A 19,536-nucleotide genomic window follows, 5' to 3' on the forward strand; every position below is an offset into this window, starting at 1 on the left:
TAGAAAGCGACCGATTACTTAAAAAGGCCTCAAGAAGTGAAAATGCTTTTTCCCAGTGTTCATTTAACTCTTGTTCTATGTCAAATCTATGTAAAAAACAAAACAAAATAAATGATATAATTTAGAGCATTTTTACAACATAATCACGATCTGTTCCCTTATTGTTTAATAGTTTCAAAGGTTGGATGACTCATCCAGACATGGGCCGGTGTGAGATTCTGACAGTATGATAACTGATGAATTTCACAGAATAGCATTATTACAATTAAAATTAAAACGCTGGTATCAGGAAGTACTGGAGTTTATGCACCGATGCAATACCACATAATAAAGTCCTAAAGAAAATCTACATTAAAAGTAGTTTATTTTATGTTCTTTTTCTGTTATAACTGACTCTCAAACTAGATAACAACATGAAGTTCTGTGGCTTTCATTGTTTGAGAGTTTAACCTGAGCCAGACCGAAGAACTAAGATAGAAATCCTATCACATCCATACAGGGAGAGTAGTACGCAGCTGTTAAAACAATAAAATATACAACCCACTGGTATCGGCTCAGTACTCGGTATCGGCTGATACGCAAGTTCAGGGACCAGAATCGGTATCGGGAAACAAAAAAATGGTACTGGAAGATCTATAAATGATATCATTCATATCAAATCTATACATACAAGGGTAGTAGTACACAGCTGTTTAAACATTAAACAGTATGTGTATTTTTTTTAACACAATGGAATCTGATAGAAACTCGGTATCGGCCGATAAGCAAGTTCAGGTATTAAAATCAGTATCTGAAAGGAAAAAAACAAGGTATTGGACCATCTCAAATGGCATAAAAAAAAAACACCACACACACACACACACACACACACACACCACACACACACACACAACACACACACACACACCACACACACACACACACAACACACACACACACACACACACACACACACACACACACACACACACACACACAACACACACACACACACACACACACACACACACACACACACACACCCACACACACACACACACACACACCACACACACACACACACACACACACACACACACACACATCTACCTGTTCTGAGTTTCCAGGGTGTTCTTGCTGCGCTGGGCCTCCTCCAGCTCGGCCTGCACCTCCACTACTTTCTGCCTGTAGGTCTCCTCCTGGACGCACAACATCTTGTTTTCGCTCTGCAGACGCACCACCGTCTCCCTGTGCAAGAAAAGAAAGGAACAATGAGAAGAGAGGGGGGAATACGAGGTGAAGGAAAGCGGGGAACAGAAAAGCAGAGGACAGATGAAATGTCTGCCCAGGGGGCCGCCGCGCCTTTATCTAACAACGCCCCGGCCAAGAGTGAGGCACTGACATGTGTCGCTATTTCTGTGGCCAACTGTGCCTCAGACCAGGGGTTCCCAAAACTTTCAGCCCACGACCCCCAAAGTAACGGTGCAAGTGACTTGCAACCCCCCCCCCCTCTATAAACGTATATAAACAGTGCCCGCAACCGCGCACGCTCTATAGGCGTATCCAAACACGAGCATATTGACAACGCAAAATAACACAACAGACATAACATCATTCTACAGTAATTTACTCATTACTTTACTTTGAACTTAACCTCACCTAATGAGATGCACACTGACCTGCTACAACTGATTCTGTCGCTAATATGTCGTAAATCTGTCACAATGACCTCAGGGGTCAGAGTGGTCAAAGAAAATCAAAAGAGCTGTTCCCTTTTTATTTATTTGCTTGGTTGTATTTTAAATTTAGCCACTAGTTTTATCTTGTGTTAAAATCATGGCTAACATATGCTATTTCTAAATCGTTTTTAAACTTTTATTTTGTTTCTGGAAATCAACTTGCGTCCCCCTATCTCTGGCTCGCGACCCCCCTGTGGGTCCCGACCCCCACTTTGGGAATCACTGCCTCAGACTACACAGGAAGCACATAGGGCACGACTGGGCTACTGATAGTGACATCAATGTATGTCTGTTATGGGTCTAGAAGGTAAATACCATCTGTTGCGCTTACAATTGATTTGCTACACACACACACACACACACACACACACCCACACACACACACACACGCACAGCTTACACACACACACACACACACACTACACACACACACACACACACACACACACACACACCACACACACACACACACACACACACACACACACACCACACACACCACACAAACACACACACACACACACAACACAGTGTGTGACAGACGTACTTGAGCTCAGTCGGCATGATCTCTGCAGCCAGGTTTCCTACTGTGACATCGTCGTCACACAGGCCTCCTGCAGAGAGACGAGAGAGAGAAGTGTGAGCGGGAAACTTTATTTTGTTAAACAGCCGGATTGGCACACGTCTTTTTAACACATATACATTTACATAAACTCATTTATAGATATATGTGAGGGGTGTCACGATTCTCCAAATCTACGATTTGATTATGTCTTTTGCTTTTATGGGTAAAAAAACAAAAAAAAAAAAAAAAAAAAAAAACGTCCCACAAAAACAGCCACTACAGTGGCTTGCTGAAGGGTGCTTTGCAACTTTGCAGTTTGAGTTTTTCCAGAGGTTTTGTTGTGGCGCAATTGAATGCACCACGGAGCCCCGTCGCAGCCCACATGCTTTAGCTTACCGTTATAGTTTGTTTCCATAACATAATCACGGGGAAGGCAAAATGTTTCTGAAGCAAGACATTCGGGGAAACAGGAGGATATTTTCTTTCCTGTTGTTTCTCTCTTATCTCCGACTCCAGGACTGGCCTTGGAGTCTGGAAAACAGCAGCTGCAGGATACCACTAACCTAACGTTTCCGTGTTTTTAGCTGCATGGTAACAGCCGGCTGTTTTTTTTTTTTTTTCTTTCCTTCTTCTGACGTGTGCAAGTAGGCGGGGTTGATGAGAAAGAAGTACTCAGGAATCGCCTATCCTGCTTCTGATTTCAATAAGTCGAGTTCAAAAGCTCATTTGGATTGATATAGGATTTAAAATCGAAATTGTGACATCCCCCACACACACACACACACACACACACACACACACACACACACACACACACACAAACACACACACACACACACACACACACACCCACACACACACACACACACACACACACACACACACACACACACACACACACACACACACACACACACACACACACACACCACACACACACACACACACACACACACACACACACACACACACACACACACACACACACGCGCGCGTTGGTGCTCCCTGCCCTCCTTCCAGGACTTAAACACTGGTAAGACCAGGAAGTCGGCAGAAACATCATCAAACACCCCACACATGCTGCACACACACTCTTTATCCTTCTGCCCTCTGGCAGGCGCTACAGACCCTTGTGCAGAAGAACAACCAGACACAGGAACACTTTCTTTCCCACTAACATCACTCCACTGAACTGTGGATCCTCTTATCCATCTCATCCCCACTTTGGCCACTCACACACTTCTCTACACATTACACACATACTTATCATAAATATGCATCTTACACAGTACTTTGCATCATTACTTTGGGCACCTTACATTCCACTCCATGTGTGTATCCATGGTGAGTTTTGTACATTTTTTATTACATGTGCCTATATGGTTATTGTTGTCTATTATACAGTATATGTCTATACAACAACATACTACTACTACTACTACTACTACTACTACTACTACTACTACTATATACTACTGACTATTCTACTACTACATGACTTTGTCTATGGAAGGTTTACTACTACATGACTTGTTGAATGGAGAGTTAACACCTACAGAAGTCAAATTCCTTTTGTAAGTAAGTATTTTTTTGCGATAAAACTGATTCTGACTTACTGCTCCAAAGTTCTGAATTGTGAATGTAATCTACCATAAAGGGTCATTTTGCTTTTGATTGTTTTACCATCTTGCAACTTGGTTATTTTGTTTGTAATCTGAGCGCAATTACAACTCACCAGATCCGCTGAGACACCTCTGTTGGACTTGTGCACACCGGAGCTCATCGTTTGTCTCCCGAAGCGTGTCCCTCTCCGAGATCAGACGCTGAAGAACGAAGCACAACACAACACAGGTTTCAGCTTCATGTCCGACTGCTTTAGTCTGTATGTTAGAATAATTATTAGGCCAATAAAACCTTTAGGTTTAATCCACTGTGAACCTGCTATACGTAGAAAGAAAAAGTCAAATCAAAGCCAGCTCGGCGCATATGTAGTTTAATGGTCAAGGTGTGTAGCACATAACCACAACGTCCACGTGGTTTGATTTCTGGTTGTAGGGTCTGTGTTGCAGGTTATACCCCTCTCCCCTCCTGCATTTCCTGTCTCTAGCTTCACTACCGTCAAAAAAAAGGCTAAAATGCAAATTGAAATTTAAAAAGTTTTGAAAACCCCAACCGATGGCAAAAAAAACCGTCGGAGACAGTGGCCCCGTTCTCAAAAAAGGTTTAAAACCACCGAAGCGCGCCAACTTGAGCGCCCATGTGGATGGCAGAGAAATGTGTCCCAAAACAGCAGGCGGGCTAATCATATCGTGCCCATAAAAAAAAAACCCAAATGAGGGCAATCCCCTTAGACCTTTTAAAAACAGAGCACGTTTTTTCATTTCATTTTTTTCATCAAGAGGGGATAGAGTCAAAAGGGTTTGTTGACGGGATTTAAAAAACGAGGGGCGAGTAATAAAAAAAGATAGGGCTTTGTAGCTCGGTTCTCTGGACTGATTCGCTAGCGGGGACCTCCACCAATCAGAGGGAAATAACGACCCCGGGAGTTTCAACAGTCAAGGTCGAAATGGACCGAGGGTCCTTGCCCAACGTGGCCCTGAAACCCATCGCAGCTGGGTCCACCCGGGACTGCCCGACGGACATAATGGGTCGGTTGTCAAGCCCCAACCCTTTTGACTTTTTTTATCAAGTTTGACTTTTCTTAAAGTTTTTATCCCTTTTTTAAAATTTTTGACTTTTTCAACATACAAACACTATTTTTTTAACTTTTTTTTTTCATTTTTGGAATTATACCTAATTTTTGATTTTAAAAAATCGAAATGGGAAATTTTTAGACAAAATTAAAAGGAAGGATTTTAGGGATCACAGAGGAATTTAAAAACTTTCACTCAATACTATTTCAAAACACTTCAATTTGTTTTTCAAATGCTATAAAATTGAATAAGACCCAAATTAATGAAAGTAGAGATTTGTACTTGGCAAAGAGCGTTGTGTGGAATCAATCATGTTATTTTGGGGAATGAAAAAGAACATTGCTATAGGAAAAACGAGTCAATTTGACCCAAGGACAACACGAGGGTTAAAAATAGTAACGCTCCATTAGGTTTTGTTCAACCAGTGTGATATGCACGTGAACATTGACTTCATGTCATTTTACATTTAGGCTTTGGGCAGTAATTGGGGGAAATCGTTCAACATTGTCGCATGAGCCTCGAGCTCTATGTAGCGACGAGTTAATTTGACCTGTGGTATCCACGGAGGAGCTCGGGAGCAGGTTTCCAGTAGCTCGCCAATAGGTCGACAAAAAATGACTACGATATTAAAAGTGAGGTAGCTAACTATGTGGGCCATAGAAGTGTAAAGTTGCAATGTTTTCTTGGCCTGTGATGGGAATACTTTCAGTAATATTTCTAACTATGTGGGCTAAAAGAAGTGCAAAACAGTCCAAACCTTTACATGAAGTGAAGATTTTTCATAAGCTTTGAGTATTGCAATTTCATCCATGTACAAACAGTAACTTCGTTCACCTTATGTGTGTAATATTGTGTAATAAATATAAGCGATGTGATGCAATAGCTCTTTCACTTTCGTTTTTTTAAAGTAGCCCTTGTTGGAAGATGTAGGAAGGTTGGAGACCATTAACCTAGATTCAGAGAGTACCTAGAAGTAGTACAAAGTAAATGTACACTTCATGTCAGCACAGTATGTATCGCTTAATTACCCCCACAAGGAACTGAGGACATTAATCACTCCTGTCAGATTGCAGAAGGTGCTAGAATTAACACCGGACGTGGGAGTCCACGGCAGGACAGTACGATATTTGCCTGGCAACAATTCCTCCTGCAGGGATGTGTGTACTGAAAAAGTCACAACAAATGTCCATCCACACAGGACTTCCATCACTGAAATCTACAGCTGCAAAGGGTTATTGTATTAATTGTGTTTGTAATAAATAAATGAATCAGCAACTATTTGGACAATCAGTTTGAGTCATTTCTTTTATAAAATAAAGAGTCAAAATTCTCTGATGTTAGCTTCATAAATGTGAACATGTTCTAGTTTCTTCTCTCCTCAGTGACAGTAAACTGAATATCTTTGAGTTGTGGACAAATTAAGACATTTGAGGGCGTCATCTTGGGCTTTGAGAAACATCAATCCCCATTTTTCACCATTTTATAGACCAAACTAATCCATTAAATCAATAAAAATAATCAACAGAATAATAATAAAATCGTTAGTTGCAGCCCTACTGAAATCAAGCCTATATTACTGCATGTTGTAATGTAGTAATATGACATGATACATCAGACAAGCTCCTCCGTGCTGATAGAACAGCACAGTAAAATGTTCTCATTCTTTGCCCACAACAAGGGAACTTTTATTTCCCGAGCGTGTGCGCCAACTCACTTCTTTCTCCTTCAGCAGTGCGTCATACTTGTCGTTAAGGTTCTTGTACTCAAACTGCCATTTCTCAGCTTTCATCGCCTCTGCCGAGTGCTTGGTGTGGAGCTCATGAGCCTGCAAGTCAGAAGAGAGCATAGCAACAGTCTGCGTTGGCAAGACCTCTGTAACAACTGACAGTGGTGGAAGAAGCATTCAGATACTTTCCTTAGTAATAATGCCATACTGTAAAATATACTATTACAAGTTAAAGTGCTGTACTGGAAATGTTACCTAAGGAAAAGTTTGAAAGGATCATCTGGAAAATGCACTTAAAGTATTAAAAGTACTCAATGCAGAAAAATCCTCACATTTTAGAAACAATACAGTTCTGTCAATCACCTAAGTGTTTAATCTGCTAATCATTTCAGCTGGACCCGTAGATCTATCTAATGTTGGGTAGGTTATTGTTTAAGAAAACATCAGGTTTTATAAACTAAGTGAGCAAAAGTAATTTGCAAAGTAACTAGTAGGCCTGCACGATTTGGGGAAAAATATGAATCCTGATTTGTTTTACCTTAGAATAGATATCACAATTCTCTGCCACGATTTTTTGTGTAATGTTTATTGACATGAATCGTGTCAAAACAAAAATAAATTGGCAGTATCAACCAGATTTTCTTTGGCACCTAGAGCACATTTCGCATCACCACAAGCCTGTAAACACAGAGGCTTCAATGAAGAGAAGGGAGAGCTTTAAAACCGATTTCATACAATCTATATTTAAACCTCACAGAAGAAAGTAGTAGTGTTGGCGATGCAGTCGGCTCGTAAAATTAAATAAGAATCAAAGTCCCCCAAAAAAAAAGGAAAAAAAAGAAAAAAATATCTAAGTTATTAAAAAATTAATTCTCAAAAACGGGTGAATCGAGATCGCAATTTTATACTAATTTATCGTGCAGGCCTAGTAACTAAAGCTGTCAGATGAATGTAGTGGAGTAAAAAGCACAAGATTTCTCTCTGAAATGTAGCGGAGTAGAAGTAGAAAGTGGAATGAAAAGACTCAAGTAAAAGTACTTCAAATGTATATTTAAGTACAGTACTTGAGTAAATGTACTTAGTTACATTCCACTAATGAAAACGGCAACATTTTCCAAAAAAACAGTGTTTAAAATCACTTGGACGTAGGGTTGGGTATCGTTAAAAAATACTTGATCGGTCGGTGCCTAAAAAGTACTGAATTCGGTACCCAGCCCTACTGGGACGTCAACACAGGAACAAGCATCTCTCGCCCTGCTCCTTGTCACATCCACAGCTTGCCTGTCTCTTGTAGGTGTCCAGCTGACTGCGGACAGCGTTGGCCCTGCGGAGCTCCTCCTCCAGCTCGCAGGTGCGCTGCATGTACACGGTGTTGCGCTCCTCCAGGAGGCGCACCTGCCTCCGCAGGTCTCCCAGATCCTCCAGCTTCCTCTTGTACGTCTCCACCAGCGCTTCCAGCTGGTTCACCCGGTCAGACGAGTGCCTGAGGGGGAGGGGAGGAGAGGACAGTGTGGGAGGCGTCGAGTATCAGCTGTGAGATATGACTTTTAGTTAAACAGAATACATACGTGTGTATAACTAATGAAGAAGAAGAAAAACAAAAAAACAAAGAATCTCTGACGCAAGCCAGTGTCAGTGCATGAAATTCATATTATCAACACAGATGTCAGAGAGGAGCTGAATGGACGTCTGTGTGTGGGCAGCGTGGGAGTTGTTTCTGAGAGTGTAAATTGATAATAGATGAACTACTGCTTAAAAAGGAAAAGGCTGAAATCCATGGAAAAAGATCCAAACCAACAATGTGTTAGTTTGTCTTTTTAATACTTTTCTACTTTTTTCTTTGTATGTTTCAATGTATGTGGGATTGACTGAAAACATACAACCTAAAAGTACAACACACCCAGAAAAAAACAACAACTCACAAACAACAATTCCAGAAGTTGACCAACTATTGTCTCTGCAATATGTATCAGCCAACATTTACAATACATTTTCACAAGAATGCACGGTTATTTTGAATGAATTGCAAAAAGCCTTCAAAGTATTGAGTCTTCCCTAGTAGGAGAGTACACAATCTTAACATGCTCGGTTGGAGACAAAGCAGAGAACACAAAACTCTCAGTCTTCATGTGATTCAACACCCACCAAGCGTGACGATCTGCAGTTTGGCTTGACTACAAACTCAGGTTAGCCTGTGAGAAGTCCTGCACGGTTTCCCACGATGAATTCAACTTGAGCGGGCGTGACTTTGTAGGAATGGTCTCACCTGAGAATGTCCATCTCGTCTTTGAGGGACTGGGCCTCGTGCGCCAGGCTGGTCAGCTCTTCGTTACGCAGCTGCAGGTCGGTCACCTCCCGCTCCAGGACCTCTGCCCGCACGCGCGCGTCATCTCGGCTGTTCTCCAGTCTGAGATAGATATAACAGCAGAGCAGTGGTTTGTGTGGCTGAGGAAACTAAATGGACTCATTGTGAGATACTGAACGGAGCAATATGCATTTGATTTGCATGTGTCCATGATGTTAACTAAACCTGGACTGCCTAACTTTATGTGTATATGTGGTGTGTGTGTGTGTGTGTGTGTGTGTGTGTGTACCTGTAGTTCTCCTCCTGAAGCTGCTCCATCTGACTCTGCAGCAGCAGCAGCTTCTTGCCCGTGATGGCGGTGGCGGAGACGTCCAGAGAGTCGCAGTGGCTCAGCTTCTCCTTCAGGGAGCGCGTCTCCCCCTGTAGGCACGACTTCTCCTCCAGAGCCACCGACAACTGTGGCAGGAAGAGAGAGAGAGAGAGAGACACACACACAGATAAAATACATTGTTAAAACCAGGTGTGAAGACTTGGAGAAATAAACGGGGAGAGAGAATGCACAAAGTGTCAAATCTTCAGCTGCACAAAGGACGGGAAAAAGGGAAGAGACAGAAGATGCATCAGAAAAGTCCTCAACGCTGATTTAGGGAATGACATACTGTATCAAAACTGCTGACCTCTTTCTGAGAATAAACATGGAGAAAGCCAGAGCACTGATTAGCAAGCAGAAAAACACAGATATGCAGCGACCAACACCACTTTTCATGCTAAAATGGGACTTCAAACACATGCCCAGTTGTCAAAAGCGAGTTAGTCAGCTGGTTTGAAAAGGTCTCGGGCAGAAGGAACTTTCTCAATAGTGAAGTTGTTCGCATTACCCTTGGGGTCAAAACCAGATTCTCATGAGAAATAGATGAATATGCACAGCTAGCTGAGGACCGTTAAAGATATTGGTTATAATTGGTTAAATGTTCCGATTTTCAGGATGTTATAGTGTTTGTGTCGGACTGAACTGAAGTTAAGTCTAGACGAGCTGGCATTCCAGTATTAAACAAAAGGGGGAGTGTATACTTACCTGCTGGACATCTTTCCAGTGTGAACACAGCAAGTCCCTACACTGAACTTTAAGGAAAGATTGCATGCTTTAGCACAGGACCGGTAACAGTAAATAGCTTTCAAAACAACACAAATGACTAATCCCTAACGCGTGGGCTGAGAGCGATACAAATTATTGTTGGCTACGGCACCATCCCAAGGCAATGTGTCAGTTTTATCTTGATGTTATGTAACTATTGACTACTAATGCATCTTTAAAACACACAAAATGAGTCCCCTCTCTGTCAGTGGTACAACAAGTCAAGGGAACACCAACAAACTCTCAGGCAGGCTAATCAATAAAAAAGGGCCAGAGCAAGCAAGCAAGAAAGAAAGACACACAAACACGCTTTTTGACGTAATGGCAACAGTTCTGTTAGACAAATGGAAGATGAAGTGAACAGTATGCCATCATTATTAAGTTAGAATCCTTGAGATTTCCACGGACCCAAATGCAGTTTTTGATACTGTTTATAATCAGCAGTTTTTCAGCAACAGCCATTGAATGTATTCAACAGCCATTTCATGTATTCATTTTCAGTAAATAAAGCAGTTTTGATTGTGAATGGCTGAGTCTGCCATTCCCGCGCTGGATTGAAATTGCCAACCTACACACAGGAAGTGTGATGCAGCATGTAATCCAGTATGTAATCCAGCGTATCTCACTGATAGAAGCCGTTGATTACTGTTCACTCTACCAACACTAGGGGAGTAAACGATTAATCTGCTGAAAGATAAGTTACAACGGTCCATTCCAGTTCCTCCCAGTGTTATCTTTAAATGTCTTGCTTTGTCAGCCTAAACTTTGAAGATATTCAGTTTAATATGATGTAAAAACAGAGTAATAGCAGGAAATCTCCGTGTCCAAGTCTGAAAATTGGCTTTTTCTGCCATTTTTGCACACACAAAGTGGAGAGGCTTTTTTTTTTTTTTTTAAAGATTATATTTTTAAATCATTAGGACAACTTAGATATGAAAGGAGAGAGAGAGATAGGAGGAAGACATGCGGGAAATCGCTGCAGGTCAGACTCGAGCTCCCAGGGCCTCTCCATCGAGGATAAACCACAACACATGGGCTCACGCTCTACCAACTGAGCTACCCGGGCGCCCATCTCAGGCCATGTTTGCCAAGTATTACACAGATCCCTTTTGGGTGTACCAACCTGATGCTGCAGGTCTCGACAGCGCTGGCTCAGGTCCCCCTTCTCGTCTGCCTCCTCACTTAGAAAATAATACTTCCTGGACTGCAAACACAGAACCAACAGAACGTAGAGACAGAGGAGAAGTCATACTAGTCACAGTAGGAGGGAGTAATCAATGAAATAACGTCAGAGCGAAGCACAAAGAAGGATGTAACAGAGTGAACCTGAGTAAAAGACAAAAAATGGAGGGAGAGTGAAAGTGTGAAAGGGTTTCACCTGGTAGTCAAAGTCCCCGTAGGTTTCTGGACTTCCTGGGTCCGATGAAGGATCCTTTGATAAGAGCTAAAACAAGCGGTCATAACAAAGTCAATGAAAAGCTCAAATTACGGGAAAAATACCTGTTCCCAAAAGCAAGTTTCAGAGGTTTCTAAAGTTATTCAGAAAACCCAATAAAACCTGGGACGGTTTATGTTCCAGCCCCCCCCCCCCACCCCCTAATGGTGCCAACAAAACACTAAACATATTCTTGAAATATCTCAAAGTAGGGTTTCTGGGACTCGGTTCAGTCTCAGTGCTTATCTGCATTTCTTTTAATTGTGAATTAACCGTGAGTAAGAGCTGGGATTAATGCAGAAGCAGAGAGAACCAAGAGGATAAGCGAGAGGCTCACTCACCTCCTGAATGGCTGTCATCACGACATGCTGGACCGATTCCTCAAGTGTCATTATCTGCTGGATTTGCTCTGTGTTTAGGAGAAGACAACAAAGAGCTGAGGGTGCAGCCAAAATGCAGATTAACACAAATACTCTCACTCTCTCACTGCACCCATCAGTATTTCAAGCACCCTCATGCTGGTGTTTAAATAACAAATGATCAGTTTTTCAGTTCATCCCCCCCCCCCCATAACAAAATAGAGAAACAGACAAAAAATAGAATCAGCTTAAGCTGTACTCTAAAGGAAAGGAACGAGCGTGAGAGAGATATCTTCTCACAATCCGGTGATTGCTGCAGGGTTGTGCGGCGAGGGGAGCGTCAATAAAAGGGCCCATTTGTGCGACGGTCTGTTGTGTACTTAACCAACCCCCCCCCCCCCCCCCCCCCCCCCAAACAAGGCCCAAGTAGACAATTACTCCACTTTCAAATCAGATTGTTTATAGATTTCAACATTTCCGACTGCACTTGAAGGCAGCTTCTTTTCACATGAAAGAGTGAATGCAAAGGGACGAGCAAAGACATAGCGAGTGCTTTGTTTGTTGCGGGAAACATTTAGCGGTTGCACAAACTCCCCCGGCAGTTCAGTGCTTGTGTTGTGATGTGATGGTTCCCGTACGGGACTCTCACACCGCCCCAAACTGTAGCTCAAAACATTCTTGACAAGTTTTTTAAAGTGCCCATCCTGCACAAACTCCCGCCGCAGCCTAAACGCACCACCCCCATTCAAAATGAATGGAAAGACCAGTGTCTGAACGCAGCCTTACACTTTGTCAGTACTCTAGCGTTGAGGGTTATGAGCAGGCCTGGCTGCAGAGTTCGGATACATCATTATCCCCTATGGTCAATTCACTTGCAGCTTCGCAGTACATACAGTCAGTTCCAACAAACACTCACCAAACACTAGCTCAAAATGTTAAAGACGCCAGAGGAAACTTATTAAAAGGGGTATGGGGGACAGGTTAAAATACCTGAAAGCATTAAATAAAAGCAATACATAAGAGACAATATATAGAGGCATACGATCAATATAAACGACAACAAGCCATCATTTAAGATGAGCATGGTTTTTCCTCGGGAAAAGCCCAATTTAACCACTCGTGACTATCCGACCATGACTAATATAATATAATATAATATAATATAATATAGGGCAAGAACCATGTGATGGGACTTTGAGTTAATCCTGTGTGTTATTTTCACAGATGGATGAATCTACTTGGTGGTCGTTCTTCCTTTAATAGCACAGTCTTCATCCTGGACTTTACATTTGCACAGACTATGTATTCTTTGCAAATTCTGCACTCAACCCATTAAGTCCCTTTTTTGTCATGCAACAGTTATTTTGGATGTAGACTCCTCACTCGGGGGGGGGGGGGGGGGGGGCAAAGGGCGGAGAGGACCATTCATCCATCCATCTATTCATACCTGGTCACTTTAACACTTGACTCAACACTGACACTTTATGGTTAATGTCTTTTTATAGCCGAATGCTTTTATTGTTATTATTACGTTATAAGTATCTTTATACTGTATTCTTGCTAAAACAGATGCTAGAAATGTCTATTTCCTTACTGGAGTCATCCCAAAAGGATTAATAACGAGAAGTCTAAATCTCTAACTCTAAGATATGTTTTAGTGTATTTATTGTGTCTTTCGTAATCATGTTTAATAATATGTGTTCCACATGAGAGTAACTTATTGTGGCAATTAAAGCTTTTCTGATTCAGACACACTTTACCTTGCTTCTTCTCACAACTGACAGCGCAGGCCAATACGAGTTGTACCAGCTTTCCCAGTTCAGTGACATCTCCCATCTCTCCTATAAGGTTCACGTCTGGCAAGTGCTCATCTGACACCTGATGACCGAGCACCTGTTCGTGGAGAGTAACGCGAGACATTAGGAGTAGGACTGAGCCCAGTGAATTACAAAAGTGCCAACAGATGGTAACAAAATAGGGCTGCACAATATATATCCTGTTTTTTTGCGTTATTGCGACGTCGACTGGTAAACAATAAACAATAAACCCATGGCGAAAGGCTGCGACAGAGCGCAAAAGTTAGTTGAAAGAGTGTCGGCAGAAAACTGCACTTTAAAATGCCTCTCAGTCTTTTTTAATGGTGCATTAAATGTTCAATTTGATCAATGAAACCATGTTGAAAATGATTTTTAAATTCAATGTTGCTGTATTTTAGCAGAATACCGAAAGATAACAATCTTCTTACGTCGTGATAATATTCCATCATGCCCTTAAGAATCTTTTTCAAGTTGCTGACCTGAAAGAACAAAACAAATTAGAGTCACCATCATGATCCTCATTTTGGGAAAAGAAGTGAAAGAAAAACAAAACAGCCATGACATCCTGTTCATTGTAGGGTGCCATAGGGTCTTCTGTCATGTCCGACTGTTTCACAATTTACCTTGAGGCGCCAGTTGGCTCCGCTCTCCTCCTTGATCCGGCCCAGCCACGTCTCATTAAACCATGGGGGGGCTTTTTAAACGACACAAAAACCGAGGAGGACAAGGCGAGCATCTCTGATAAAAATCACAAAAGGCGCAGGGCGACGGGGGCCCTGCGCTTCAGCACGCGAATTTGGGGGAAGAACAGTAATGTCACTCGGGGGGAAAAAGGGGAATATTGAAAAAACTAAATTAAAAACGAAGCGGGGAGGGGGGTTTCAAATTTTTAAAGGATATTTTTGGGTCTTTGAACTGTGGTTGTAGAGACGTCTCCATTCTATGTTTCAGGCTCTGCCACCCAAACCAAGGTGCGGGCCAAATACGGGGCCTTTAACACAGGGGGGCCCACTGTATTTCGCCCCCCAAAATGAGAACCGGCAGATGGACAAACCCCCATGTGGGGGTTGCTTCCCAAATTTTAAAACCAGTCAATTTTGAATTTCTTTTTTTTTTCTGCACCCACTTTTAATTTTTCTTTTTTTAATTTTTGACTTTTGGATTTTATATTTTGTCTTATATTTTTGGTCAACACTGTAAAAGGGGGTTGTTTTAATCCTTTCACGGTACTTGTATTTGATGAGACAATAAAAGGTTTTAAAATTTACTTTAAAAATGTTTCCCGAAAACTTTTAAGCGAGAAAGGGCCAAGTTGCCCAAACATTTCAGATTGACAAAAGGTCAGTTAAAAAAAAAGTCGTCAATTTTGGAGGCGTTGTCCCCCTAATTTTTCCGGGGTAGCCTTTCCACCAATCGATTGCTCTTGAGCCCCATGCCTCCTCCGATTTAACTGTCGAAATACCCCAAAAGAAAGGGTGACGCCCCGCCCTGACACGGGGCACACGAAAAGACTCACGGCCACCAGAATCCTTTTCAAAAAAAGAAATTTTTACCCGTGAACGCAGAATGTGGTCTCCAGGGCCCTCGGGGGAAATTGTTTGTGTTTTGTGTGACTTTTGTGTTTTTTTAGGAATACGATTCAATAGACACAAAAACACAAAAAACACTAAACGACGGAGGCAGGGAAGCAGAAAAATCCGTTTGCGAGGTAAAATTACTGTTTTTGTCAAAAGGAGTCTGGTGGCTTTGAAGAGAGCAGAGATAACGGCTTCAGTTCCCCGTCGTAAAGGTCTGTCTGTGAAATTATTCTAAACATAGAAAACAGTTAAACTGATTTTTTTAGGTGCCTAAAATGTGTTTAGCTTTTGCCTTCTTCCAGAGCAGCACAGGACATTGCTTAGCTTCTGTGTCGATACTCTAGCTTGCTTCTCCAAACTGGGGGGGGCGTGCCGAATTGACGCTGTGAAATCTGAACTATACCTATAAAGTGGAAGTAAAATAAAAATAACATTAGTTTGATTCACAAATAGTTACATTGTCTATGTATCTATGTGGATACAAATATCCCACCAGAAGCTAAACAATGTCAGCAGGCCTGTGTCCCTGGACAGACAGGGGTTATTTTTGTGTAAACCACTGTTTAAAGAGGAAGAAAAAAAACTGACCACACAAATCCAGTCCGTTTTCTTTTCATGGTTGACATTTTGCATAGATAATAGCCTTATGCAAGTCAAAGGGAAATTTTGTGTCACACAGATAAGCAAATCTCAGTGAAAGGCTGGCTCTGAGTTCATTTCTATCAGCCGTTTCCCCCGAGTTTGTGCTTAGAAAATAAGAAAAAAATAAAAAAATACTTCAACTACTTGAACACACGTGAGCCCTTACATTCTGTGAAGCACGTGTGCGATGGCCACTCCACTTGTCAGGTCGTGCTTGCTGTTGCATGATGGGACCTGAAATGTCTGCAACTGAGAACAAAGACATTAAGAATTATTGGAGTAACCTTTGGGTGGCTTGCTCAAGAGCACCTTGGCAGTGCCCAGGAGGTGAACTGGCACCTCTCCAGCTACCAGTCCACACTCTGAACAGGGACTTGAACCTGCAACCCGCCAGTTCCCAACATAACTCCCTACAGAGCTTTGTTCTTGTTTAGAAGCCCGACCGATAAAGGATTTTTTGAAGGTAGAATATATACGAATATTTGGTTGTTTAAAAATCTGACATGACGATAAATCGTCCGATATGAATTTTTAAACAAAAATCCAGAAATGCGTTAAAAACATTAACAGATCTCCCTAACATTAGTAATTTGTAGTTATTTATGAGTTCTCACTAAAATAATTTGTTTTGTCACAACAGAACAGAGGGACATCAAAATATATTAAAGTTCTGATGAATAAAAATGTATAAAAATACGAACTTAAGATATGAAACTTAAAGTCCTTTGAACAAAAACACATTAAATCAGTGTTGCAAACAGGGACGTTGTAGAGCGTCCTCTGGTGGACAGACTATGCAACGCCATCACTAACAGGGACGTTGTAGAGCGTCCTCTGGTGGACAGACTATGCAACACCATCACTAACAGGGACGTTGTAGAGCGTCCTCTGGTGGACAGACTATGCAACGCCATCACTAACAGGGACGTTGTAGAGCGTCCTCTGGTGGACAGACTATGCAACACCATCACTAACAGGGACGTTGTAGAGCGTCCTCTGGTGGACAGACTATGCAACGCCATCACTAACAGGGACGTTGTAGAGCGTCCTCTGGTGGACAGACTATGCAACGCCATCACTAACGGGGACGTTGTAGAGCGTCCTCTGGTGGACAGACTATGCAACACCATCACTAACAGGGACGTTGTAGAGCGTCCTCTGGTGGACAGACTATGCAACGCCATCACTAACAGGGACGTTGTAGAGCGTCCTCTGGTGGACAGACTATGCAACGCCATCACTAACAGGGACGTTGTAGAGCGTCCTCTGGGGGACAGACTATGCAACACCATCACTAACAGGGACGTTGTAGAGCGTCCTCTGGTGGACAGACTATGCAACGCCATCACTAACAGGGACGTTGTAGAGCGTCCTCTGGTGGACAGACTATGCAACGCCATCACTAACAGGGACGCTGTAGAGCGTCCTCTGGTGGACAGACTGACGCTCATAACATGGTTGACCGTCCGTATTTATTTTTAAATATTCATTTTTAAATTGGCCGTTATAAATGCCAATAGATCGGGAAATGCCTAATATTGGCCGATAATATCGGCCTGCGTATATATCGGTCGGGCTCTATTCTTGTTGCTATCACAGAGCTGAACAAGAACATTATATTATATATTATATTACATAGCTGCAAGCAATATTTGCACAAATATGACAGGAGCATTATGTAGATCGGTTTAAAACCTGCTTTTAAACTTGATAATTGATTTGCGACAGTATGCATTTTAATGATTTTAATCCACCTACGTATGTTTATCTCTCTCTCATGTCCTGATTGGTTGAACCTTGAGTATTAGCATCAGATTTTATAAAGTTTAAGTATGTTTTTCAGAGTTGTGTCATATTGGATGTCATATTCTTGCTGCAAAACTGAACCTAAACATCATAGATTTTGTCTAAACACATTCAGTCATTCTTTACAATACTTTAATAACAGGTACTAAGGAGTTTAGGGGATTACAGTCCTACCTAATTTAGTCCTTCACTTGCCTCTGTGTGGGGAAAACTGCTAAACAAGTGGCTTTTCCTTGGTGTTGAAAAGTTACTATGTTGGATAACCTAACATTACAGCAAAGTCTCTCAGCTTACACTAAGCTATTTGGGTTAGTCTACGTTGCTGACACCGCAATTTGGTGCAGATAACAAGCTAAAAACACACCAGCGAGACCAAACTTCCGATGTGTTTACCTAACGTTAGCTAGTTAGCTTGGCTAGCTAGCTAGCTAGCTAGCACTAGTTAGCTTCCAAAACACACAACCTTTGTAGCTGCCAACTGTTTATATGTTACCTACATCGCCACGAAAACAGCTATTTATAGATTAACCAAGCCCTCGCCTTTAAAGCAAAGCTGTATTTCCTCTTACACCTGCTGTCACCTGTTAGCAGGCGGTTAGCCTCGCTAGGAAACTTAGCTAGCTAACACCAAACTTACCCAGGTTAGCAGTGAATCACACAGCTCTGCTTTGTCCAGATTCATCGTGCTGAACCCGCAGCAGCTCACACACAGAGAGGCGATGGATTTGGCTCTCAAGACTCAATCTTCTCCCCCAAAAGTTCGTTACTCACTCCTTTCCACTTTCCACGTCAGTCATTGTCCAGCCACGGTCTCCTGCTGAAGCCGACCCCCCCCCCTTTCGCGTTTCGTCGCCTCCTGTTTACCAAGCGAGCTTCCGTAATAAGCGCGTTCACATGGAAGCGGATTATGTTGCGGGTCATGGTAAAGGATAATGATAACAATGATGATAATAATAGTCTGTTCTAAAAAACAAAGACGGTATTTAAGCCCTGAATATATCTATGTACCCTATGCTATATAACATGTTTTATGAACTGATTTTTAGATTTGTCCCGATTAAAGAAAGTCGTCTGACACTCATTGGTCTGCTATTTTATGACTATAACTATAATCGATTAGTTGATTGAATCGACTGATCTGTAAAACCGAGTTTCTCCACAAAGAATCATGCCAAAGCACCACTTTAAACCCTGTGTTTACCAGAGATGTTCTCATAGTTTCTTGGTAATTAAGCACAACAATTTTGGCCTGTTCCAAAAAACAAAGATGCTATTTAAGCCCTGAATATATCTATGTACCCTACGCTAAATAACATGTGTTAGGAACTGATTTTTTAGGGCTGTCCCGATTAAAAAAAGTCGTCTAACACTTGTATTTTATGACTACAACTATAATCGATTAGTCGATTGAATCGACTGATCTGTAAAACCGAGTTTCTCCGCAAAGAATCATGCCAAAGCACCACTTTAAACCCTGTGTTTACCAGAGATGTTCTCATAGTTTCTTGGTAATTAAGCACAAAAAATCATAAAAAAATGACTAAAGAAATCTCAGTCAGCTTAGACAAAACGAAGTATTATTTGACCAATGGACAAAGAAAAAGGCAGCACTACTGACTAGGATTTCTGTTTATGTTCTGATCACCTGGCATTTTTGGTTTTTGTATGTTTTATACAATATGTTTACCATGTTTGTCAACAAATGAACACATAATAACTAAATTAAAACTAGCCTGCTGTAGCTCACTGTGATGTCAT

At 41.8% G+C, this 19,536-nt stretch overlaps 1 protein-coding gene across 2 annotated transcripts in view; it reads right to left on the reverse strand.

The window, feature by feature from the left end:
- Window positions 1-18,675, reverse strand: part of hook2 (hook microtubule-tethering protein 2) — a 28,032-nt gene extending 9,357 nt beyond the window's left edge. For both annotated transcript variants that reach the window (XM_032537317.1, XM_032537316.1), the window contains exons 1-15: window positions 18,416-18,675; window positions 16,139-16,221; window positions 14,377-14,449; window positions 14,182-14,232; window positions 13,697-13,829; window positions 11,919-11,986; window positions 11,521-11,586; window positions 11,266-11,346; window positions 9,297-9,463; window positions 8,969-9,109; window positions 7,984-8,185; window positions 6,691-6,801; window positions 4,019-4,106; window positions 2,266-2,332; window positions 1,090-1,227 (exon numbers count right to left, since the gene is read on the reverse strand). In XM_032537317.1, coding sequence (XP_032393208.1) covers window positions 1,090-1,227; window positions 2,266-2,332; window positions 4,019-4,106; window positions 6,691-6,801; window positions 7,984-8,185; window positions 8,969-9,109; window positions 9,297-9,463; window positions 11,266-11,346; window positions 11,521-11,586; window positions 11,919-11,986; window positions 13,697-13,829; window positions 14,182-14,232; window positions 14,377-14,449; window positions 16,139-16,221; window positions 18,416-18,460 — 1,514 coding nt within the window. In that variant the 5' untranslated portion in view covers window positions 18,461-18,675. The remainder of the gene's footprint in view (window positions 1-1,089; window positions 1,228-2,265; window positions 2,333-4,018; window positions 4,107-6,690; window positions 6,802-7,983; window positions 8,186-8,968; window positions 9,110-9,296; window positions 9,464-11,265; window positions 11,347-11,520; window positions 11,587-11,918; window positions 11,987-13,696; window positions 13,830-14,181; window positions 14,233-14,376; window positions 14,450-16,138; window positions 16,222-18,415) is intronic.
- Between the last annotated feature and the right edge of the window lie 861 nt (window positions 18,676-19,536).

The sequence above is a fragment of the Etheostoma spectabile genome, chromosome 15 (genome assembly GCF_008692095.1).
Source record: "Etheostoma spectabile isolate EspeVRDwgs_2016 chromosome 15, UIUC_Espe_1.0, whole genome shotgun sequence".
In the NCBI taxonomy this organism is placed as follows: Eukaryota; Metazoa; Chordata; class Actinopteri; order Perciformes; family Percidae; genus Etheostoma; species Etheostoma spectabile.